Genomic DNA, 24,422 nt, shown 5'->3' on the forward strand with positions numbered 1-24,422 from the left:
TATAATAATAACAATATTATTAATACAACACATATAATTTACGACTGATGATCCTTTTTTATGTAATTTAAAATAAAAAAATATTTTAATGATTTTAACTCCTTTCCGTACTATTTTCCTCAAAAATAAATAAGACTTTAGCATTATGCACTTTATCTAAAGTCATCAGATGGGATGGGATACATTTAAAATCCGTTTCTTAACTCACAGAATTTGGAAACTTCAAGCGACCACACCTTATCATTAAACGAGCTGGAGTTCGGTTATAATGGTTGTTTTGAAGGCAGAAAAATGCTATAAACGTAAGGCTAAAAGTAATTCAAGACAAAATTTAGGTATGTACAAATAATTTTTTCAGTTTTTTAAAGTTTTCAATAGCTCTAAAGCACCTCCAAATTGAGTAAAAACAGTATTTCTCAACACATTTAAAAACATATACTTTAATGACAATAAAAATATATTTATTTGTTTTCTTCTTCTTCTTTTTTGTCATAAACAAAACAATAACTAACGAAAAAGAAAATTCAAAGTTAATAAAATAGCCTTTGATGTAATATTAAAAAATTTAACCAGCAATACATTGATGTTAAAGTAACGTAAAAAATAAGTCTTGACTTTATTCTCCAACCCCACCATTTTTTTGCCATTAAGGTTATGCAGACTTCGACAACCCTTCCGAACTGAATTAGACGGCAAAAAATTTTTATATGAATTAATTTATTGTTAGAGAAGTTCCTTTCCTTTTCCTCAACTTTTTCTTTTACCACTGTCCTTTTATTTTTCGCGGATTGTAAGCTCTTAAGAACAATCAAATCGCATTTCATCTGTTTTTCAAGGAAAAATGAGGGGGAAAATCGGCCTTAGTGATAGAGTTCCGCTGCTCATTTTCTTTTTTTAAATATTATTATATTTAGAGATTTATATTATTTATGCCAGTATACAGTCATGGTCAAAGGATAAGAACAAAACCCCTAAATACATGTGTTTCCTTTATAACAAAAAAAAAAATGATAGGATTAAATTGCCCTATATCACAACTACATTCGATTATGCCGCCGGTATAAGTATAACTAAATTGAGCGATAAATCCCACTTATCCAATTACACAAATCCCTTAAACCTCTTATTATGGGTAAGAAAAAAGAAGTCTGGAAAAGCTGCTCTGTCACCCAGTTGACATTACAAGGGAGGAGACGACATTTATTTATGCGGGATTAACATAATTTTGAAAGCGAGAGGAAACACGGATAGGGAAAGAATGACCATCAATTAATGTCACTTTATTATCGTGATCTCCTGCCAAGGGCGTCCCAACAGCCACTCATAACAAGCATTTTATTCTGGCCTCTCAGATATTGTTTCCGACCGCATAACCGAATGGGAAACAGAGAACTACAGTCAAAACTCTCAAAAGTCATTATTAGTTCGATAAGCCAAAAAAATCGATATTTCAATCTTAACCTTGTTCCAAAATGAATTAATCGATAGAATTGAACACATTTACTCCAACATGAAACTCTAATTCTCGAAATGAAAATTACTATATGACGAACCCTTTGATCCAGTAAATAGAATTTCGCAGATCGGAAGAATTGGTTCTTCCGATCTACGAAATTCTTGGACTCAAAGCTTGGACGCGTTCCCTTGCATAAAGCGATCAAGTCACACGGTCACTTTTAATCTTATGAGTCAGTGAATTTACTAAACTTTTGAACAGTGTAAATAAAGTAAACTAATCTGTTTACAATTTTTGATCCTTACACCAATCTATATAATAAATTAACCCATTCGAGACCAATTGTACACCGTGCAATGCATTTCCGAGCCGAAAAGACCAACTGCACACCGTGTATGCAATGATCTGGAATTATAATTACCAGTCGGTATGGAAAAAAGCGGCCATTAGAACAATACTGGTTAAAAATTTAAATTATACTAGAAGAATGTAAAAATAAACTTTGTTGTTAGTTTCATTTCGGATTATGTTAGGGCGATTGTTTCAAGGATTATCATTCTGTGTCTGTTATACATTAATGGTCATCATTCCAGGAAAATTGAATATCTTGTACTGCTTCTTAAAAATCTATGATTATATACCTTTATTTTTATTTATTTCATTTTTTATATATATATATAAGGATTTCATGTTACCCGACTATTTGTGGAATAAATGATGTTCGATTTAATAAAGTGTTTTTATTTTATTTTATATTTCATACCTGGTGTGGAATCCGTCCCTCTTAATAAAAACATTCAGAGGAATGCACGCACAAACGGCGTGTAATCATCTTATTTGCACAAAGGAAGTTACAAAGCGACTGATTTCTATTCAAAAAATGGCCAATATAAAGCAGAAAAAAATTTTAGATTCTGGGGTTGGTCTCCAAAAATATGATCTGTCTCGAATGGGTTGAAATCAATTTTCAGTAAATTGGATGACTCAACATTCAATATCTCGAAAATTTATTATTTATTTATTATTAGAATAGAGACTCCTAACATCCAATCTATTTTTTATTTATTTTAATTTTATACTGTTTCAATCCTGCCACTCCCACCCTAGTGGTAGACTTACTTATCTTAAGTTTGAAACAGACCCTTATTGCGAGTATGCTGGTCGATGTACGACATATCACGATTTCAAAATAGTAGAGATGAATGAAAAAATGGCAATCGATTTTGAGGGTTACATTAAACTGTAATAAAAACAGCGTTAGCTTCAAAAGCAAATAGAAATTAACAACATAAGTTTATTTGGCGTAGATAAATCTAAAGGTGTTTAAATGTCACCAAACCAATTATTGCGCAATAGTGAGGACAGCATAAATTACGAAGACAAGAGGAGGTGGTTGATATTAAATTAATGAAATGGTATTAAATGCATCATAACCTCAAAATATTAAATTAAAAAAATACATATACGAATATCCTTAACAGATGCTAAATTCGACTTGGTCTGATGATTTACAATCCATGATCCACGACTACCATTCCCAAAACCGTGACAGAGCGATGGCAGCCGGTATTTCGTTTTCAATTAATCAGTTGACTATGGTTAGGTACTTGATCCTCGTGGAGGCTTTAATGAAAGGTAGGGAAGAAATAAATCAAGCTAGCGGCGAAAGCTACCTCGACTCTCCAAGAACCTCAATGAGCTGGGCCGAAGGTCGCCATCAATGAGGAACTTGTTTAGTATTCTATATCCTCTTCTCACAATTCTCTCTCCAGCTCCAGCTTCAAGCTTAGCTTACTCCCACCTCCACTTACCACCAACTCCCTCTTTAATTAATATTTCATTTTATTAACCCTGAAAGGGTAACATGAGCAATTTTTACTCTTTTAAAACAGATTCCTTCCACTCCTTTATAACTACTCCCCCTTCCTCCGGTCAATAGATAAACATATTACTATGAAGTTCTACAAAAAAAAAAAAAAAAAACGATACGTTCGTAGTTTACCTATTCTTAAATCTAAATATACTAGAAATTATTGAATCATTTTTGCTCATCGCTACCATTACAAGGGTGGAAACATCACAAAATTTACTTGGACTAATTCTTAATACTATACTAATTTCATTCTTTATTTCTTCACAGTTTTTTTTTCTTTTTGATTTCGGTATATATTTCTTCAGGTAAGTAAGGACTGGAAGAAAGGAGAAAAAGAGGTCTATCAATGGATCAGAAGTCCTAGAGTTGATTCACAATATTGAATATAATGGACATGTTCTCAGGCATCATATCCATGACAAAGTTAAAGGGGGCCTTGATAACTCCTTAGACAAAAACAGAACTGATCAGGGCTCGTCCTGAAAACGTATTCAGAAATTAAAAACTAATGTTATCTAATATATGAAAAAAAAAGTTTAAGAAAGTAATACGAATTGTTTAATAGACATGGGCCATCATCCTCTTATTCCCAAATCCCCAGTGTTCGAAAAGACCTATTTATTTGGAAGTCAAACCTCTATCTTTGTGAACCTTAAAATCTTACAGTTCACAGTTTTATTTCTACTAAACTAATTTTTTTTTTTATAATTTATTTATTGTTATTTACAACTGTATACATATAAACACATCAAGTAAATTTGCTGTAAGTGATATTATGTCATGATACAAACATGTGGAGAATCTACCCATTGATAGAACTCCAAAAACACTTCTAAAGAAGAAGATCTCGAGGCCATCTTCTTTTCAGACGCCTAGGAGGATTATTAGGCAGTGAAGAAGCCAGGTTAGAAACGAGTTGGTTTGGGTGGTTGGGAAGTTTATTATGGAAGGATTGGTATCTGGTTCTGGCCCAATCGGCAACATAGGGGACATTGAGGTCCTGATGGATGATTTGTGACAAAGTAAGGAGCATAAAGGATTTTACGAAGGATTTTGGACTGTAAGGGTTGGATTCCAGAGGAATTAGATGGTTTAGTGGAGCCCCATAGCTCAATTCCGTATGTCCAGATAGGCCTTATAATAGTCATGTAGATCAGTCTTTTGTAATGGATTGGAAGTTTGGACTGTTTGTCTAGTAAATGTTGTAATAGTCAAACTAAACTTAAAAATAAATATTTCAGTTTATTGACCAATAGACTAATAGTATTTATTGAAAATGAGAAAAAGTGGCTAAATTTCGGATATCAATGACTCCTAGTCATATTTCATATTATTTCATACACAAAATGTTTCTTACAAGATTTATTTATTTAAATTAAATATTACATAAAATAAACGAGCACATTACCTAACAAAAATGAAAACTTTAACAATAATAAATTGTTTTTAACTACAATATTCAACCATTTGTCACTTAAAATAACAAAATTTTTATTCAATAACAAAATAAATTTTCTAAAAAACAATTTATGAAATCATCTTTAAAAAAGCCGATGGTACAAAAAACTGCAAGTCATGAAAATTTCAATAAAGTTTTAAAAATCACAGTGTGCGATATAGACATTTATCAAAATTATCTATTCATATCCAATAAATAATCATTTATATATAATTAATAATTAATTAGTAAGAATTTATAAATTTAGTAAGAAACATTTTAATTAATTTCTTTTCCTCAGAAAGCTTTATAATATTAGTTACGTAACTAATCATTGATTATTTTGATTACTCAATTATTTGTTATATTTTAGTTTCATTAATTTACAACTCTTTTTAATTCAACTACCCCATCTAGAAAGTGTTGATAACTTTTCCGATCTTTTGTAAATTTTTTATAAAAGTTAGCATTTATGTAAAAACAAATTTTTTTTTTTAAACCCAACTTAATGACAAATGCAATACATATAAATTTCGATTCGTTCAAAAATTATAACACAAGGCTAGAAATAGCTACTATTTCAATTCCGATCGGATGAATTTTAAATTATTTCCACCTAAGGGGAACTACAAAAAATGTCAGAGGTTCTTTTTCTTGAAAAAAGTCCTAAAATCTCATTAGAAAAGTTAATGTTTTAGAAAGATTCTTTATCACTTTTAACATTCATGTTATGAATTTAAGAATGTAATAAAGGTGTCATTGACCTAAAACGATCTACTTCTTTTCTTCCAAAGAATTTACTCCTTCATGAAACGGTAACGTTTGATACAACTCATAAACAAGAACTCTAAAATCTAATGAAAGACTATTATACCTCACTATCCTTACATATCATCAAAGGCTACCACTTGTGGTCAGTGAGGCACGAGAAGACTAATCGGATTTGGTATACATTCAATAAGAAAAAAATAATTTGCATTAAGAACGTATAAAATATTTTAGTAGCAGTAACAGGAAAGTTTTTTTTTTTTTTGTATCAGTGATGTACAAAAATTTCTCAATTAAAAATATCGTAAACGGAATAATTATTACATAAAATATCAATTATTGATGAATTGGAGACAGTTATTAATTAAAAATATTTAACAACTTGTATATACAATTTTTTTAAATATGAGCGTAAAATATTGCAGGAATGCGAATTCCCACCCTTGTGAAAGTTGCTAAACTGGTACAACACACGCCTTATTCAAACGCCAACCAGATAATTAATAGCTATAAGATGTGCGCACTGAAAGCAGATAAATTCAATGCCCAACGATCCCAGCTTTTCAATTACTTGGAAATAATTAGGGCTTTAGGTGAATTCGTTTATTATCTTTTAGCAGGGTGGATAGTTTTAATTTTCGAAACCCACGCACCAAAATCCAGGAAAGTGGTCTTGAGGTAATTTTTTTTTTATTATTCAGTACATTCAATACATTTTCAGCTTAATAGCATTCAACTATTGTTGCATACATTTAATCAGAAGCGAAGTTTTTTTTCCTTTTACAATGTAATGAACTGAAGTAACCTTTAGTGCCTATGAAGTACACTGAATGGGTTGCTTAAATTTCAAACTTAAAAAAATAGTTTTATATATTTAAAAAAATGGTTTTTGAAAAATTGTTAATTTTAGTTTAATTGTTCATCTTTGTGGTAATAGAGATATGAGATAATTGTTTATAGTCTATATGGTTGTAATAATAATGAAGGATAATCTTCAAGAAGGTAATTATTCTCCTAAGATGTATAACTGTTAATAGTAAAAAAGTTTTTTATTCATTAAATATTAGCAATAATGACCAAATAGGAGATAATTATACGTTATACATAAAATATTTTTATCAGGTAAATAGTTTATAAATAGTTTTTTTGTTTATATGATATATAAGTAATGTTGTAAGCACATGTTATAAGTTTTGTTGAATTTGGTTTTATAGCAACCTGAAGATTAGGGATATTCCCGAAACATTCTTGTTGATTATATGAAATAAATTATTACAATTAAACAAGGAAGATTTGTGTCATTCACAAAATTCAGTTTAATTCCAGAAACTCTTCCAGTAAAAGATCATTAAGTTTTAAAATTTTAATAGAGTTAAAAATTGCATAACACATTAGTCGAGAACTGAAATTTTAAAAACATAGGATACATACTAAAATTTTGTGATGAACATATACTTCAGAGAATCAATGCTAATATGGGAGCTTACATAAATCCCCTTATTTATGTAATTATATTTTTCTATAAATTAGAAACTCACGCGGGCTCATTGCCGCGTCCCACGGGTGGCCGATGTGGGGATGGTCGGTGGAAATTCCTCGGAAGTTCGTCTCGGCCAAGTCCAATGGACTCGCTGACCAACAACGAGAGCGGCCCTACAGTTGTGGAACCTACTGAGGTAAAACGCTCATTATCCGGAGGTAAACTAGTCCCTCATTCGGGTCTCCTGGTGGGGACTGCTTCAGGGGATTCATGACACGGTAACTAGAAAAAACGAAATTGATGAGGAAATAAAAGCTAGATTGAAAATGCTTATTTTTCAATTTCGAAACTGCTTAGCTCGCGCCATCTATCGAAAAACTTAAAAAATAGAATTCACAAGACTATTCTCCTTCCCATTGTTCTTTATAGATGTGAGACGTGGCCTCTTACACCAATGGATGAACAGCGTCTTATGGTTTTCGAAAACAAAGTATTACACAAAATATTCTGACCGAAAAAGGATGAATTAACGAGAGAATTTAAAAGATTAAACAACGCTGAATTAAGGGACCTACACCCGGTAAATATAATTCAAGTAATAGCATTGTGGCGTATAAGATGGGCGTGTAAGGTTGTTGGGCTTCGTAACGAGCGGATCCCTAAAATGTTAGTAAGCATTGAATCAACGGGTAAACGTCCGAGGGGTAGACCGAAGCGTTGATGGGAGGATTGCGTTAAAACTGATTTAGTGGAATTGGGTTTTGAGGTGCATCACTGGAAGGATGTATGCAGAGAGCGTTTGGTGGTATCGGTATCGAACGTAGGGGTTCGTTAGGCCTTCAATATTATTATAAATTAGTAAAATCCGTAAATACAATTTAAGCTCCATTTCATATATTTTGTTGGCGATATCTAACTACATCATGTTCAACCACACTACAGAAATTTGTAAATTACAATCTAATAGGTGTTGAAGTGTAGGAAACTGCGTGTACAAGGTTTTACGATCATTAATACTGAATAGTCAAAAGCCTTTCTCTTTCATGTTGTTGTGGCCGCTAGGAGTCATTATACTGCCAACTTGGTCCTTATAACGGGCATAAACATTCCAACGCTTACCTTTTATTTCCTGTCGAGAACTACTATGTCGAAGGATACTATAAACTACCAAGCGTTAACGTTGAAACTGAATGGCACTTAATACTCTCCCCTGCGGCTCATGATTTATTTATAGGGCGGCATCGGTCGTAGGAAACGTAAACACTGTCTTCGTAGGTTCGATCCGAAGGGGGCACTGAACCTGAGAGAAAAGGCCGACGCTTAATGAAGAGGAAGACAATTAACAAAAGGACTCAGAGGAACCGACCTTTGGCTCGAGCATATCGGACTTGAAGGTGGATATAAAAAGTCACAACAAGCATTGCCGAGTATTTGTGGTACCGGCCTCAAAATATTCGTTGCAGTAACCAAAGGGAAAGCAGGGTTCCCATCACAAGTGGGTCAAAACGTCTGATTTTCTGGATATGGCATTTTCACCCAGATATTCCACTATATTAATTTCAATGATGGTTCTACTTTGTGTACTTTGCCGCCACGAATCGAAACTGGGTTCATTGGCAAGAGTAACTCAGAAGATTTTTTTTTAAATTTCTAATCCTCCTAAGTGTCAACATTACAATTAACATTCTAGGGGCCAGATAAGAAGAAAAAAACAAAAAACCTAAATGGCCAAACACGTATAAGTAAGTAAAAAAATCATTATTACAGGCAATATCCCTTAATTTATAAAAATTCAGAGAAAAATAAAAGTTTCGTCTATTTTATCTGTAATGTGTTGCGATTTAGTAATTGGAGTACTTGTTGAAGTATCGTTTTAAATTGCCTCAAAGTACTGATAAATCCATTGAAATCGGGAAAGAAACATCTAACAGATCATTCTATTCATATGTAATGTTTTCACAGGTCTTCATACTTTTTTTCTCCTGTTGACTTTATTATTAAGTCCTTCTGAAAAAGAAATTTAAAACCCACAAATTTTGAGTTTTTACGTTTCTATGAACACGTAGAATCCAAAAACACATTAAATATTTTTTTAATTACTGACATAATAAAATAATTAATTCAAACAATAAATTACGTAAGCTTATAATTAATACTAAGTTATATAAAGTTCAATTTGTAAATAAGAACCACATAATTAAACAAAAAATTACATATGAAGAATCTCAAACACTGCTTAAAAAAAAAATGATAATAATTTAGAGTTTTTAGTACTTGTATAAGGCGATGAGGATGTATTTTATAATTTTTTGATAAAATATTAGTATTTTATGATATTAAGTTGTAACGTTTCTGCAAATTTCATGGCTAGGTTAAAATAAAAATCGAATTCGATTCCTCTATTCTTTTATATATATAGGAATAGAATATAAACATAAGTGTATGAGTATGTACAAATAAATAAGAAAAATTTATTAGGATGTGAAATATCTGTTATTACGTTATATTACTGTTATTAATTTTAAAAATGATAAGCCAAACCTAAATAATATGGTAAGGATTGTACAGAGAATGCTTCTCAAGGATGGTTTCTGAATTCGTTATATCCCACGACATTATATCCCAGGGTTTACCAATTATTTAAACATTAGCCTATTCAACTCTGGCCTTCAAATTAAATTTCCATCATCCTATAGCGAATTACTTATTTTAATGACTTTTCCGATCGTAACATTTAACAATTATAACCACGAGTTGTCCAAGAAGATTCAGGAAATAGAACTAGGGTTTGTTTAACACAAGAACTCCACGAGCTTAAAACAATTTCTTGTTCATTTATATGAAAGAAATTAATATTTAATCAATAGGACATTTTTGACATGTTATCCAAAACTTGTTTGTGGATTCTCAAAGTTTAGAGAAGAGAAACGATGGGACAAAGTTGTTTTATTTAATATTTATTTTTTTAATTTTACATTAGAATGGAAAATTACAATAATAAATAATTGTGAAAAACGGTTTTGCAAGGAGGTGATTTGGTCAGAATCACGCTCGACTGCCACATTTTTCCCTAGTTAAAAGTACCCACTTTAATGTGAAATATGAAGTTAAAATTTATGATAAAAGTTTTAGACCGAACTATCCATTGGTAGCACTTCTATTTTAATTGTTATTTTAATGGTAATTATTTTAATTTAAAAGGTTCCGTGACCATCTTTTTTTTACACACCTTAGATCAGTAGTTTCCAACCGCGAGCACCTTGAAAGATGTCCGGCAACGGATATTTTGTAATAACTTACTGGACTTGAATTGTTATTTTGACAAATTTTCATGATATTTGAATGCTAAGAGAAAGGTTTTAACAGTTTACAGGTACCACAAAAGTATCTGAAATCGCAGTAACCTATCTATCTATCAGTAGGCGCCACAACCCTGTGATGGGTCCTGGCCTCCGCCATTCTACGCGGTTTTGGGCTGCTGCCTTCCAATTTCGGACTCCAAGCAGGTCTCGTGCGTCTTGTACCACGCGATCCATCCACCGGAGCTTGAACCGTCCGACTCTTCTTGGACAATGGATTTCTTCTTCCATGGTTCTTTTAAGCATTTCATCGGGGCTCATCCGTGCAACATGTCCTACCCAGCCAAACAACGGTTATAATATCTATATCCTGGAGCAGCTCAGTTCCTAATTTATTCTTCTTCTCCAGCCTTCCACATCCCTTACCGGTCTATATATTCTTCGAAGGATCTTCCTCTTGAATATTTCTATTGTGTGGATAGGTTCCATATCTGGGAGGCGTATGTTAGGACAGGCCTAATTAGAGTTTTATATAAATGGACCTTTGTTTTCCTGCCAATGAGCTTGCTCCAGAACTGTTTTAACAAATGAAAATAGTATCGGCTAGCCGCTGTAGTCTTTTGCTTTATTTCAGCGGAAACATTATTTGTTGCTGTGACTTGAGATCCAAGGTAAGGAAACTCCTTCACTCTCTCAAAGAAACAGCTTCCTACGACAACCTGTCCCTCCTGGGATCTGGCTCCTTCGGTGTACATATATTTCGTTTTCTTTTCATTAATTGCCAGACGCATGCGCAACAACCTAATTTTAATAAATTTACCAAGAGAAACCCACTTTTCCTCAAGTCGTCAAAGGAAATAATTCCATTTCTGGTTTAGTAATCCGCAGTTATTTATAAGTTGATAATCACTGCCTTAAAGGGAATAGTTTGGGATGTAAGGATAAGATCTAGTGGATATGTATAAGCGATTTGTAATTGAAGAGGACAAGCAAATGCGGACAAAAATTTAAAAGTTTTGCTTTAGTAGGGTACTGTGTAATTTACTTGGTGATGGGAATTTGAAACTTTGTCAGTGAATAAGCCATACTATTCCTCTCTATTTAAAAAAAAAGATCTTAAAAACATTGAAATTATTATGCAATAAAAAGTATCCGATGCTCAAGTACGCACTTACTCAAAAGAAATAGGGTAAGAGTGTAAATGACTATCGTTTCTGGTGTGTTTAAAGCAATAGTTTCTAAGGCAAAATCAAGAAACCTCCTAAATTTCAACTATATTTTCCATTAGTTAAAACTTCACTGAGTTATCAGTGAGTTTTTCTGTCAAGTCAAAGGAGTAAAATGAGGATACAATATTAAGTAGGTTAAATAAAACATAAAACCGAAAAATCAAACAAATATTATTTAACTATTTATTTACCGACGTTTCGCCACACTTTGTAGTACGTACTTCATCAGGGATGTTTTTGTTAATGACCAAAAAATGTTTTGTAAAGAGCCTTGGAAAAAAAAAATGTTTTTGTCAATTATTTAAAGTTATATTTATTTACATTAGGAAAAAAAATCACATTAAGACTATAAAATAAGGCTGTATATGATACAGTCTGTTTCTTTGTTCAGATTTGTTCTAACTTCATTAAGAAAAGTTTTAGTGGTAAGTGCAGATATTAGCTTCAACTTTAGTGATATAAAAATATTCCAACTATTTATACTTAATCTATAAATAAATACTATGTAGTACCGTAAAAAAAAATGTAAAACAGCTCAAACTTCGATGAAGTACGCTCAATGCTTTAATAATATCCAACTCGGTATGCTATCAAAATCAGGAGAGAAAATATCATCTAATGTGTACAAAGATCAAAATAAGTCGGATTTTTCTAATGGCGGACCGTTTAAAGGGAAGGCACTGTATGATGACAATAACTCTTTTTATTTATCTTTATTTTTATTTATTATCTTTTATTTAGGTCACATTAAACATTTACATTAGTTAGCATAAATACTTTTTTTAAACTACTTATTTGTGTTCTAACTTATTTATATCCTCTTTAAATTTATGTATTAGTTCCTTTTTAATTCATTTAATTGTTTTTTTTTGTTTTTTTTAGTAACTGCTCTACTGTTGTGTTTCTGCTTTATTTATGCGTTGCTGTCTATTGATAACTGTTAATTTGCTTAATTGATCAAACGGTTGTTGAGGATCGCTGGAGAGGAGAGGTATGAAGGAGTAAAACAGGGAGAATAATGTATTGGACGAATTGTTAAATTGTTATTTGGCTTTGTGCGAGAAGTAGGAAAACAAATATAAGTACATAGGAAAAAGAAACTTATTGTTAAGAAAAAAAATGTATTTGATGTGCATTTTATTTAGTTAATTGATAATTATTGTTTGAAAAACTGAAAATGTTAATGTATTATCGTGTATATATGTCCAATTATGAATTGATTAAACCGACGTTATACCATAATTAATAGGAAGTTTTTATAAAATCGTCGATATCTGTTATTGGTTACAATTATTCACTGTTTCTTTAATATTGTTCGACATTATATATTTAATCAGAGAAGCTGCTTAACAAAATTATTTATAACACAACATTGTACGTACCCCCCCTCCCCCTCCGTTATGTAATCCTATCAATTTCCTAAATAACATACATTTCCAATGGTAGAATTACGTGAACGTCACGAAGGTGAATCGTATTGACTAAGCTATATAATGAAGATGTCATAATAAACGATTATGCCTAATTACTAAGGCCATTAGCCTATTAGTTGGATACTATAATTATCTAATGGCTGCGCCCACATTAGATATCTTGCCTCGGACAGCTGACAATTATGTCAATTTAGACGAATCCTTGAACGTCCAGGCATTCAAATTACAGTAGTTGCATGGGAGTAAGAAGTGCAATGGTCATTGCTGGGTGCAGTGTCATCCCAGTTAAATTGACAGAAATCATTTACGCAATAAATGGTAAAATACTGTTCAATTATAGTTCAAGGAATTTTCGAGAAAAAACAGGTATTAGTCTGAATGTAGGATGGTTCTCATGTGCACAAAGTGAATGAAAAACTACTTATCGTTGAAACAATTCAGGGTGGCACACTCTATTTGATGGGAAACCTAAGGACAAAAAAGCCACGTCGATGAAGCTCAGTTATACATTGAGGTTAATAGGAATGTCCTTTTTATTTTAATGTAACCTGAAACAGAAAGCAGCCTGTGACTGGCTCGTTCTGTTCCTCGCCTCCTCTGCCACGCCCCTGATTCATGATAAGATCCCGCCTTTTTGGCTTCAATTTTTCTGTTAGCTCATCTTATCTGTTATACTCCTTCCTCCAAGGCCGCTTGTTTGCCTCCTGTTGATATGTCTACATTGCATTTAATTTAATTTTATTACATTTTAAGTTATTTAAAGTGAAATTCATTGTATTAATATGCATAAAATGTAATATTACATGTACATGTACAAGTTCGAATAACGTATATTGCAATTTTTGGGGTCAGTCCTGATTCAATGTAGACATACCAAAAGAGAGTAAACAAACATACCAGATCCAGAGAGCTAATGATCAAGGTAATAAAATATTAGATTATAAATAGTTGAAAACTGAAACTAGTTTTAATGAATCCAATTGTCTAAAAATAAAAAAAATGAATAATGTTAATTTTCAGCATGTGTGACAAAGGTTTGATTAAAAAATGGTTATAACTAATCATTAGGTAAAATAGTTTGATTATTTCAAGTGTATTTAAAAGTTGTTAATATGATCTTAAAATTGAGCTGGTGTAATTACAGGAATTCGACCTGAAAATGGAAAATACCGCAAAACGTTTTAAATAAAATAAAAATGTTTTATTTTAATCGTTTTTTTTTTATTATGTTTTATGTATTATTATTTATACATATGCTTTTTTGCAATAACAAGGATGGGTGGTAAAATCGTACAGAATAAAGGGTAAGACATAGAAACATATAAAACACAGTATTATCCCAAGGATTGAGAGGTTATATCGTGAAGGATAAGGGATAATACATTCCAACATATAAAACAGAGTATTATCCCAATGATTTGGGTAATTCCGTGCAGTATACAGAGCAATACATTAAAACGTATAAAACAGCAAGAACTGACAATTGTAAAAATTTACGGCTCCTTAGATTCCTTCCAAACGAACAATAAATTACTGGAGCTAGGAAAATTCCATTAAACAAAAAGCGACCGATTCAACAAAATGATAGAGACATTTTTAACTTTCTGTTAAATGATGTAAACTAAAGTTAAATCAAAAGAAAGTTAGTTTTTTTTTTTGTCATTAACTTACCGTGGTGACAGGAATGGTCTAGCTCTGGAATCTTGCTAAGGACATGTAGGAGTGTCTCCGAATGCCCTCTCCAATCCTCAGCCGGTTCTATTGTGTAACTCCCAGTTGACGTCCAAATATGGCCAGTCTGGAAAAAAAAATAATAATTAGGTACCTAGGTTAATTTAATTATCAAGAATTTGAAGAAAAAAATAAAATGGTTTCAATGGAATAACTAAATCAGAAATTTATAAAAATCAGCAATGCTCCAATAATTTTACATTACATTTTTAGGATTACAACAATTAAAAAATGGAATTATTAGCCAATTATAATTAATAATATCCAGTAATTCTCAGTAACTATTTACTTTCTTATTATTCTACTCCAATATTTCAGCCCTTCCGGTTTTCTCAAGAATAACTTACTTTAAATATCTGAGGCGCAGTGTTGTTAAAAATTGAAGGATATTCTGCCTTTGTCAGATTATATTTTAGTTAATTAACCTATTTCTTATCTAACTAATCCATTTTTCTAATATTATTTTATTAATCAATTTTACTAATATTATTTTATTTTATTAATTATTTTTCTAATATTATTTTATTTTATTAATTAATTTATATTATATATTAATTATTATTTTTTAACTAAAAAATTAAAAAGTGGGGAGCTCGGTAGCTACGGGGTAAAGCGTGTGGCTACAAACTATAAGGACCCGAGTTAGAATCCGGGTGGGCAGAAAATTGTTTTCTGTTACACTCCTGTGGGTTCTTTGATGCCCTCCTGGGGTTCAGCCTGCCTCTTAAATTTGGTACCCTTAATTGGGTAAAAATCTGGCGGTCGAGCGTGATTCTTACCAAATCACCTGCTTGCACAACCGTTGGTCTAGTAACAGTACTTCTTTACAAAGTACTCAATCCCCTGACCCTTCATGGATTGTAGCGGTGCAGATTTTAATTTTATTTTTTTCAATTTTATTTACACATTCTATTTCTATCAACATTACTTAATATAATATAAAGCGAGTTATAAGGTTATATTAGAAATATATTGATAAACCAAAATATAATCTGACAAAGACAGAATAGCCTGAATTATTCGACAACATTGTAGCTGTGTAATTTAGAATAAGTTATCCATAACGCTTGTTGAACAGATTCGATACTTAGGACTCCATCTTGAAAAGCGACTTACTTGGAATCCACACACAAGACTGAAACGACAAGAAACTGCTCCTAGGTTCCGATTGCTACAACACTTACTTGACAAACGCTCAAAACTTCCCATTCACTACAAAAAAATAGTATACACTACAATAATCAGACCAATTTGGACATATGGAATTGAGCTCTAAGGCTCTACCAAACCATCAAATTCCTCCCGCATCCAATCCTTACAATTCAAAATCCTACGTAAAATCCTTGATGCTCTTTATTACGTTACAAATAAACTCATTCACAAAGACCTTAACATCCCATTCGTTGCAGATTTGTTCCAAAACAGATATGCGTCTTTTCATTCCAAACTCTTTACCCATCTTAACCCATTAATTCTTATTCTTTCATCATTAACAATCCCTGATAATCCTTCGAGGCGTCTAAAAAGAAGATGGCCACCGAATCTTCTAATTTAAATTAATGCTTGAAGTACCACCAATGGGCGGCTCCTTCCCAAGATTTTCAAATGTATATGAAACATACAACATATTTACTTATTGTATTTATTATTTGTACAGTTGTAAATCACATTAAATAAATAAAAAAAAAAGTTATCCTTGAGAATGGCCGGCAGGAACGAAACGTAGGAATGGAATAATAAGAAAAAGAGGTTGAGACTTAATGAATAATTGTTATTGTTAATTGATAAATAAATCAGTTTTACGAAACCAAAATATTTTTTAAGTTGTACCATTCTGCCGTAAAGATAATTATTTCGTCGGGTTAATGACCACACACCCTTTAGGGTTTTGTGAATTCAAATCCATACACATATAATTAAATGAACTTTATCAGTCGATTTTTTTGTTTTTTAATTGAGGAGTATTTCATCTTGAATCAATGCATCCAATTCTCAAAATTCATTTTTTTAAACTAACTAAATTTATACTGTTAAAACTGATTCAGTTTATTTCCAATTTTAAATTTTCTCCTATAAAATTAATAATGCTGGTTTATTTCATTTACGTTTTTAATATGAAATTAATTTATCTACATTAGCTCTCATAATCTTTTTTTTAAAATAAATTTCTAACGTGGATATATGTATATATACTTTTAATAAAAAATTCGTAAAATTTAAATACATGGAAAAATATTCAATAATACAATAAAAATTAATTAAATTAAAAGAAGTGCTTAAGTAATATGATCAACTTGTGTTTTTAGCTTTTATAACATAAATTTAAAATCTTATTTATTTATCATTTGATTACAATGGACAAGCTACGATATATGCTACACCCTATTATAGTTATTACAGCTTATCCAGTAAGGATAAATTCAGCCGATGTCAGCCAAATGGAACAGGTAGTAGCATTATCACACTTAAGCAGCCTAAAAGGTTTACAGCACTTATTTTACAATACCCTTGCGGCCAAGTAGCTTTATGGAAAGCTTGAGCAAATGGCCCGCAAATCAGAGATAGCCCGTAAGGAAAGCTATCCTTTCTGGTATAGCTGGCGAGATATCAGACAGAATCCCACACCTACCTATAACAGGTTTCTGAGAAGAAGAACGTCTTCTAGCCAGCTAACGAGCAATAAGGTATTTCTGGCACGTAGCGGCATTCTGTACGATTTGGTACTCCCAGTCGAAGGGTGATCCGCCAGTGGGGAGGATCCAGGATGAAACTAAATGCTACCTCGTGCCAAACAGCACTACACATTCACAACTTTGTAATTCTGTCTGTGGAACTGTTCTCCTCTGCATATTTAATGCGACAGGAACGGCTGAGATCATCTATTCTTCTATTGATAGATCTCCTATCATGTAATGTTTGAAAAACCGTAAACAAGCTAGAAAACATGGCATTCGGCGCAATTAAAACTTCGATACGATTAGTTAATGAATAAAATTGAAATTTAGCGCCATAATGATAAATCGAATCGTCTAATATCAGTATTCTGCTTTACCGACGCTATTTCTACGTTTTCAAAGTTCGTTCACCCGCGATCAAAAGCTCGAAAGACATATTCTTGATGGGGATAGTGTTATAAACGTAAACATAACAGGTTCCCAGTTCACAAATATAGACAGACTGATCATCATTGTAAACATGGAGAAGCTAGCCAAGCAATATATACGATTTAAAGTGGAAAGTCAGAGATCAATACATTCGGTTTAATTTATTTTCTTCAAATGTAATTAATACTTTGATTTACTCCCGAGCTCAAATAGAATAATATGGATGTTACTGATATCACAAAGTGATTAGGGATAAAAATAATAACTACTATAACGAATTAAAGTTATAACATGGTAAATTATAAAAAAACATATTTTTTTACAATGGCTTAAACAAGCCGAGGCAATTTGATAGTAATTTAACCCTTACCTGGCAGGTGTATTGTAGTCACCCTTTACAAGGTTGGCCGATTTTGGCGGGTTCTCAAAGAATAATTAAGTTTACTAGATTGTTTTCACTTTTGCCAGAAAAAGTGTTAATATATTCTTACTATTTATTTTTAATTTTTATAAAATATTCAACACTAACCATTTTTCCTCCAATTTAGGCGAAATCGGTCGAACCGTTTCCGATATATAGACGATTTAAGGCTAATACGTCGTAAAAATTTTCAGTTAAACATCATTATGCTTAGTTCCCCCGAATAATGGGGTTTAGTACAGTGGAATATTTTCATTCCTGAAGGCTCACTGCCCTCATATCCTTAAAGAACGTCAAACATTCCTTCAGGTAACAAGTAAATATTCCTATCCTAACCAAACAAGGGCAGAATCGAGCTTCTTAAGCCTACCGGGCTCATGAAATAACAAGCTGAAGAGTCTTCAAAAGTATTTTGTTTATTTATATTTGACTCGATAAATGTTAAAATGGCAGTTCTTTACTACAGTTCACACTTGGGAAATAAAAAAAGTTTAACTTTTTCCATGACGAAATAAAAAAAAAAAATTTATCGTGTAATATGATGACAAAGATGAATAGTTAGTTAGCACTTGATCCCAGAGGTCTAGAACGTTTTATTTTCGATGACATAAATTTATGGTAATATCTTTTAAACGAAAGTAAACGTAATAATAACGATAAATAAGAGAAACGAAGAAAAAGGAAAATGAATATTGTGAACACGCCATCCTGTGTGTCGTATCGATTACCCCTGTTCCTTTTTTTATCATTTCGATCTGGAACTTGACTTTAACTTTATATATATATATATATATATATATATATTAAATATATTAAATCATCGACGTAAATTACTTACATATTAATCGTATAACGTAGACGATAGTACTCCCTGAAATAATAAGTATTATACACTAATAAGTAGTGTTACTCACGTTCCTATGTTTACAAGTGCATATTTTAAGTAGTTTGTTTAACAGTTTACACTAAGATAACGAAAAACAGCACGAAACGGCAAGAATGTAGAGAAGGTATGAAGAGTATCAAATAGACCGCGCAAGCGCAGAACTCCTGTTATAAACAACTATTATTTTTTTAAAATCATTGTGCACTCATTATGTTTTAAATAATATTGTTTATTTTTTATTACATTAAAAGTTTCTTTTTAATTTAACAATTTTAAATACCAATATACAGGACCTGAAATAATATTTTTATTTATCCAAAAATTATCAATTATTCTTCATAAATTGAAGTTGACAGTTAAGAACTTAAGTATTATTAAAGATACGACGTACAGGAAGACTTCAACCTTATAAGAAAATGGGGGAAGGTTGTTTTTGAGACCCGGGACTGTTGAGAAAATTAATAATAATTGTAATTAAAATGTTAATATGAAGTTGATTGTGACTTTGTAAAAGTAATGCCTTTTTGGCTGAACTATGCTGGATATGAAATAAACTAACCATAAATTAAAATCCTGGCTCTAACATATGAGCCTACCACATTTTATACACTTTATTTACATACATAACACTTATACATACGAAATATATCATTAAGAATAAATTAATAAAGACGTACTTAATTTCTGTAATTATAGAAGATATGTATACATGAGAACGTATTGTACTAAATATTTTTTTTTAATCGTAAAGTATGAATTTTATATTTTTTGAAGGAAAAGTAGGATTTATCAATGTAAGATTACAATGGCGAAAAATGGAAATAACTGTGCTTCATTAAAATCAGTATTTTAAGATGGTAAATTAAGGAAAAATAATTTGAACTATTTTTTTATTGAATATTTTGTAAAATATCTTTTATTTCTTTAGTACGAATAAAAATTAGAAATAAAATAAGAATAAAATTGTTGATAACTCATCATAATTCGTATTAATTAAGGAATTCACATTAGCAGTCAAACAATCAAACAACTAGTCAAATATGAAATATGTAAATGAAATGGAGCTAACACACATATGGCAACCGTACAACAAAATAGTAGCTAATCGATTATTATAATATGGTTCAGTATTTTTTATATATATATGCGAGGGCTGTCCAGAAAGTAACAGACGTATTGGCCTATCGTGGTGTCCGAACATTCCAATATTTAGTATGCATCCAGCTGCAGTAGCGTGAGGACTGTGCGTTCCTCACTTTGCTCTCTGTGAGTCGTCAAAATCCTCCCACTTGTGAAATGCGGTCAGTGATTCGGTTTTTGTTGGCTCGAAACAAAAGGCCAATCGAAATTTATCATCAGCTTTGTGATGTTTACGGCCAGGAGATAATGAGTGAAAACCGAGTGAGGCAAAAATAAGGATTTTAAAAATTGCTGTACTAGTGTTCACGACCAGGACCGCATTGGTAGGCCTAGCCTTGTGACTGATGGCCTGGCAATGCAAATCAATGACAAAAATCGTGAAAACCGTCGTTTCACGATTATAGAACTGTCGGAACATTTTCCCCAAATTTCACGGAGTTTGGTGCATCGAATTGTGGTGGAGAAGCATGGTTACCACAAATTTTGTGATCGGTCGGTTCCGAAAATCCTAATGAAAGACCATAAGAAACAGAGAATGGCTGAAGCACTGACCTTTCTCCAAGAATATAGCACAAATGGTTAAGCAGTTATGGATCGTATCGTAGACTTTATGATTGGTAAAGCATGCCAACTGTGAAACAAAACAGCAGTCGGTGGAATGGGCGCACGCATATTCTCCCAAGAAACCACGAAAGTGTTTGCTAACGCTGTCAGCAGGCAAAGTCATGGCTACTGTGTTTTAGGACTCCAAGGGAGTGCTTCTCGTTGATTTTCTGTAACGTGAAGCAACAATCAACTCACAAAGGTATTGTGAAACACTAAGGAAGTTACGGCGCGCCATACAAAATTAGCGTCGGGGAAAACTTAGCACCAAGGTGTTTTTTCACGACAAAACACGTCCACACACGGCCAATCGTACCCGGGCATGCTTGGATGGTTTCGGATGGGAGGTGTTTCACCACCCACCATACAGCCCGGATTTGGCGCCGAGCGATTACCTTCACTTCCCAGCGATGAAAATATGCTCGGTAAATAATGGCGAATTGCATGCCGGTGTAAACCAGAGGCTGAAATCGCAAACGACAGATTTCTACAGAGAGAGTATTGAAAACCTTGTGCCACGGTATGATAAATGTCTCGATTTGAATAGCGATTATGTAAAACAGTAGCTTAAGAGTGTGTATATAATAAACTTTGAGTTTTTCAATTTGTGAATTATTTATTTCAAAACGTCAGGATTAATTTCATTGAACTGTTTGTGCATTCCTGTTAAAATAACCAAGTAAATAATTCCTATTTATCTTTTATATATCCTGTTAATAATTTCTGCTATAAACAAGTAAAGAAGCCATTCAATAATTGTTTATCCTACAAACTACTGCACACGTCTCTTTGGAACCGAATCTGCAATAAAACTCATTGAAATACTATGGTGTAGAGGTAGAGGCAGGTGGTTAGAAACAAAATAAGAGTGAGAACATGGAATTGAACGTAATGCTACTATTGTAAGGTTTATAACAAAATAGTAATGCGAAAATATAGAAACCGCGAAGGACTCCCATTAATGACAATGGCGAGCAGTATACCATAATGGAGGCCGCAATAAATATTGAACAGTTGTTGAACTGCCTGCTGGGGGACAACAAAGGAGCGGCCATCGTAGAGCTTCTTGCGGAATAGACGACAGATCGGTTGAACAAAAAGTGCCTGGAGCATTATCGCTAGCTAACACAAACTCTAGTTCCCTCTTATCCTTTCTAAGGTACCGGTATCTAATATCCAAATATATTAAAAAGAAATTAAAGAAAGAAAGTCCGTTACAAACATATACATAATAATTGTTTTGTCGGATTTCTCGAGTATATTTTTCAGTACTTATTCATTTCCCCGTTAAAACCAGTTATGAGTTATAACCTGTGAAGTTTCATATTTATGCGAATCAAATTCTGGAACTAAAATGAAAAGGATCTGTTGAGTCGGTCTATTTCTTAAGTAAGCTGAAGTATACAGCTGTGGTCTGACCTAAGATATTAATTAGAGAACAGTTAATTAATATGTAATAACTCACACCAATACTAATAGGAATGATACCTAAGTATCAATTTCCTACTGAGGAGATCAGCTGATCATGTGTATATATAAAGATGTGCTGAACCCAATAAAGCCAGTATGTTACAGCAGTTCAAACGTGTTACATCTTATTCCTTCTTCTCTTTTTTGACATTTTGCTTTCGCCAATACTTAACTTATATATATATTACATCAAAAATTGACTTTTGATCTCAACAGTTACAATGAATTCCAATTCTATTAAACAGGTAAGCAGGTCATAACGTGGTTGAAACACTTCTTCATATCTTAACATATTTATGCATTACGTTTCGATCCCCACATTTCACCTTGGGATCCTTTTCAGAACTGGAAAACATCAACAACATATCATGGCCCTGTCAAACTGGTATCTAACACCTATCAATTATTTTTAAAGTATTGGCATGAATTGATAAATAATAGTTTGATTGAACAAATAACCAATAAATATTATTTGTTGTTTTTACAGTTCTAAACAAGAACTCATGATATATATATGTATATAGTATTTCATTTATCACCGAAAACAGCCTCAGCGCCATTTTATTACCAAGTAAAATCCAGTGGTTACGAACATTTCGTATCTGCTTAGATTTATTTTTTGGTCTTTAAAATAAAAAAAAACTTACTAGGCACGCCATATTACTTATATTACATCTTTATAGCCCACCCCATTAAAACCAGAGGCCTTAATAAGCCTATTAATATCATATGATTAACAGTCTTGAAATAAGATTTATATGAACATATATTATAAGAGAGACATTCTCACGGTCAAGAACGCCAATCTTTCTTATATTGCTCTCTTTATGGATCATAAAATGATTTATCGCATACTTCTAAAAAATCATTATTAGAAACTGTCAATTAAATAAAATTATACGAAAAGGGGACGGATCAATAATAGCCAAATTTCATAATAAAGTTAACACAGAACGATTTCATTAACTTTAAACTTCGTGAGGTTGCGGCAAACTAACAGACAACCAATCTGTGTGAATTATACTGATGATGGAGAAATTGACAGGTGTGAATAGAAAAAAAAAAAAAAGAGTAGCGAGAACAGGTGAGATGGATACAAAAAAATCTTCAAAGACACCGAACAAGTAGGAAGATTACGTTTTGAAATTTTAACATGGAAGTTTTCGACAAAATTTAAAAAAGTTTTTATGGATGCCACTTATAAATTTTGATACTATTTATACAATCATTTGTAAAAGTTACGATAGCAGAATCATTTTATTTTATGATTAAAAATGTTAGCGATAAAATCAAAATTTTTGCTTCTTTGATCAAATTTAGCCAGTTTCACATAGCTATTTAAGTGCATGTGAAGTTAATTTACTTAATAATTAATTCAAGAATAATTTTTTAATGGCAATTAATATTAATGAGATTAGAATGACTTCACAATTCATGGTGTAAACTTATGTTATCCATATAATATGGAGTTAAAATACCAAAAAATTTCATGTTTATTTTTGTACTTTTTTATAAGTGATAAAATAAAAGTATTACTTTTTAAATTTATTGCTTCTCATTTTTAAATGTTTATGACATTTTATAATTATAACATATATATTTATAACTTTTATTTAAATGAATTTTTTTTTATACATGTATGTCGAGTATTTTTTGTAGATAGTAATTAGATAGTACTGTACTTTTTTTGTTTTTGTATATATATGTAATTTTTATATATGTGTATATAGAATTTTTACTATTTATTATACTGGAAGAGAATTCGATTTAGACATATAGGTTAATAATAAAAAAAAAAAAAATAATATTTTTATAAAAAAATAGCAAAAAAAGTAAAAAAGATAAAAAAAAAAATGAAAATATATAAACAGTTAACTATAAAAGAACCAAAACAATGAGAATAAAACTCATGTAATACTATCACGTATTTTATTATTTAATCTCTATGCATATGTAATATAAGAATAATAAGCTATTGCACAACTAAATTTAATATGCTGTATATAGCATTGGGTATTTGGGCTAAACTTCTTTTTTTGAATAAAGTGTTGTCACCCTTATTTGTCTTTACTGATAAGGATATTAGGAGAA

At 31.7% G+C, this 24,422-nt stretch overlaps 1 protein-coding gene across 5 annotated transcripts in view; it reads right to left on the bottom strand.

Moving 5' to 3' along the window:
* The window catches only part of AdamTS-A (ADAM metallopeptidase with thrombospondin type 1 motif A), a 500,044-nt gene that overhangs the window by 76,085 nt on the left and 399,537 nt on the right, over positions 1 to 24,422 (bottom strand). For all 5 annotated transcript variants that reach the window (XM_014430963.2, XM_014430964.2, XM_014430962.2 and 2 more), the window contains exon 5: positions 14,648 to 14,774. In XM_014430963.2, coding sequence (XP_014286449.1) covers positions 14,648 to 14,774 — 127 coding nt within the window. The remainder of the gene's footprint in view (positions 1 to 14,647; positions 14,775 to 24,422) is intronic.

The sequence above is a fragment of the Halyomorpha halys genome, unplaced genomic scaffold (assembly GCF_000696795.3).
Source record: "Halyomorpha halys isolate HHAL.00 unplaced genomic scaffold, Hhal_1.1 Scaffold928.1, whole genome shotgun sequence".
In the NCBI taxonomy this organism is placed as follows: domain Eukaryota; kingdom Metazoa; phylum Arthropoda; class Insecta; order Hemiptera; family Pentatomidae; genus Halyomorpha; species Halyomorpha halys.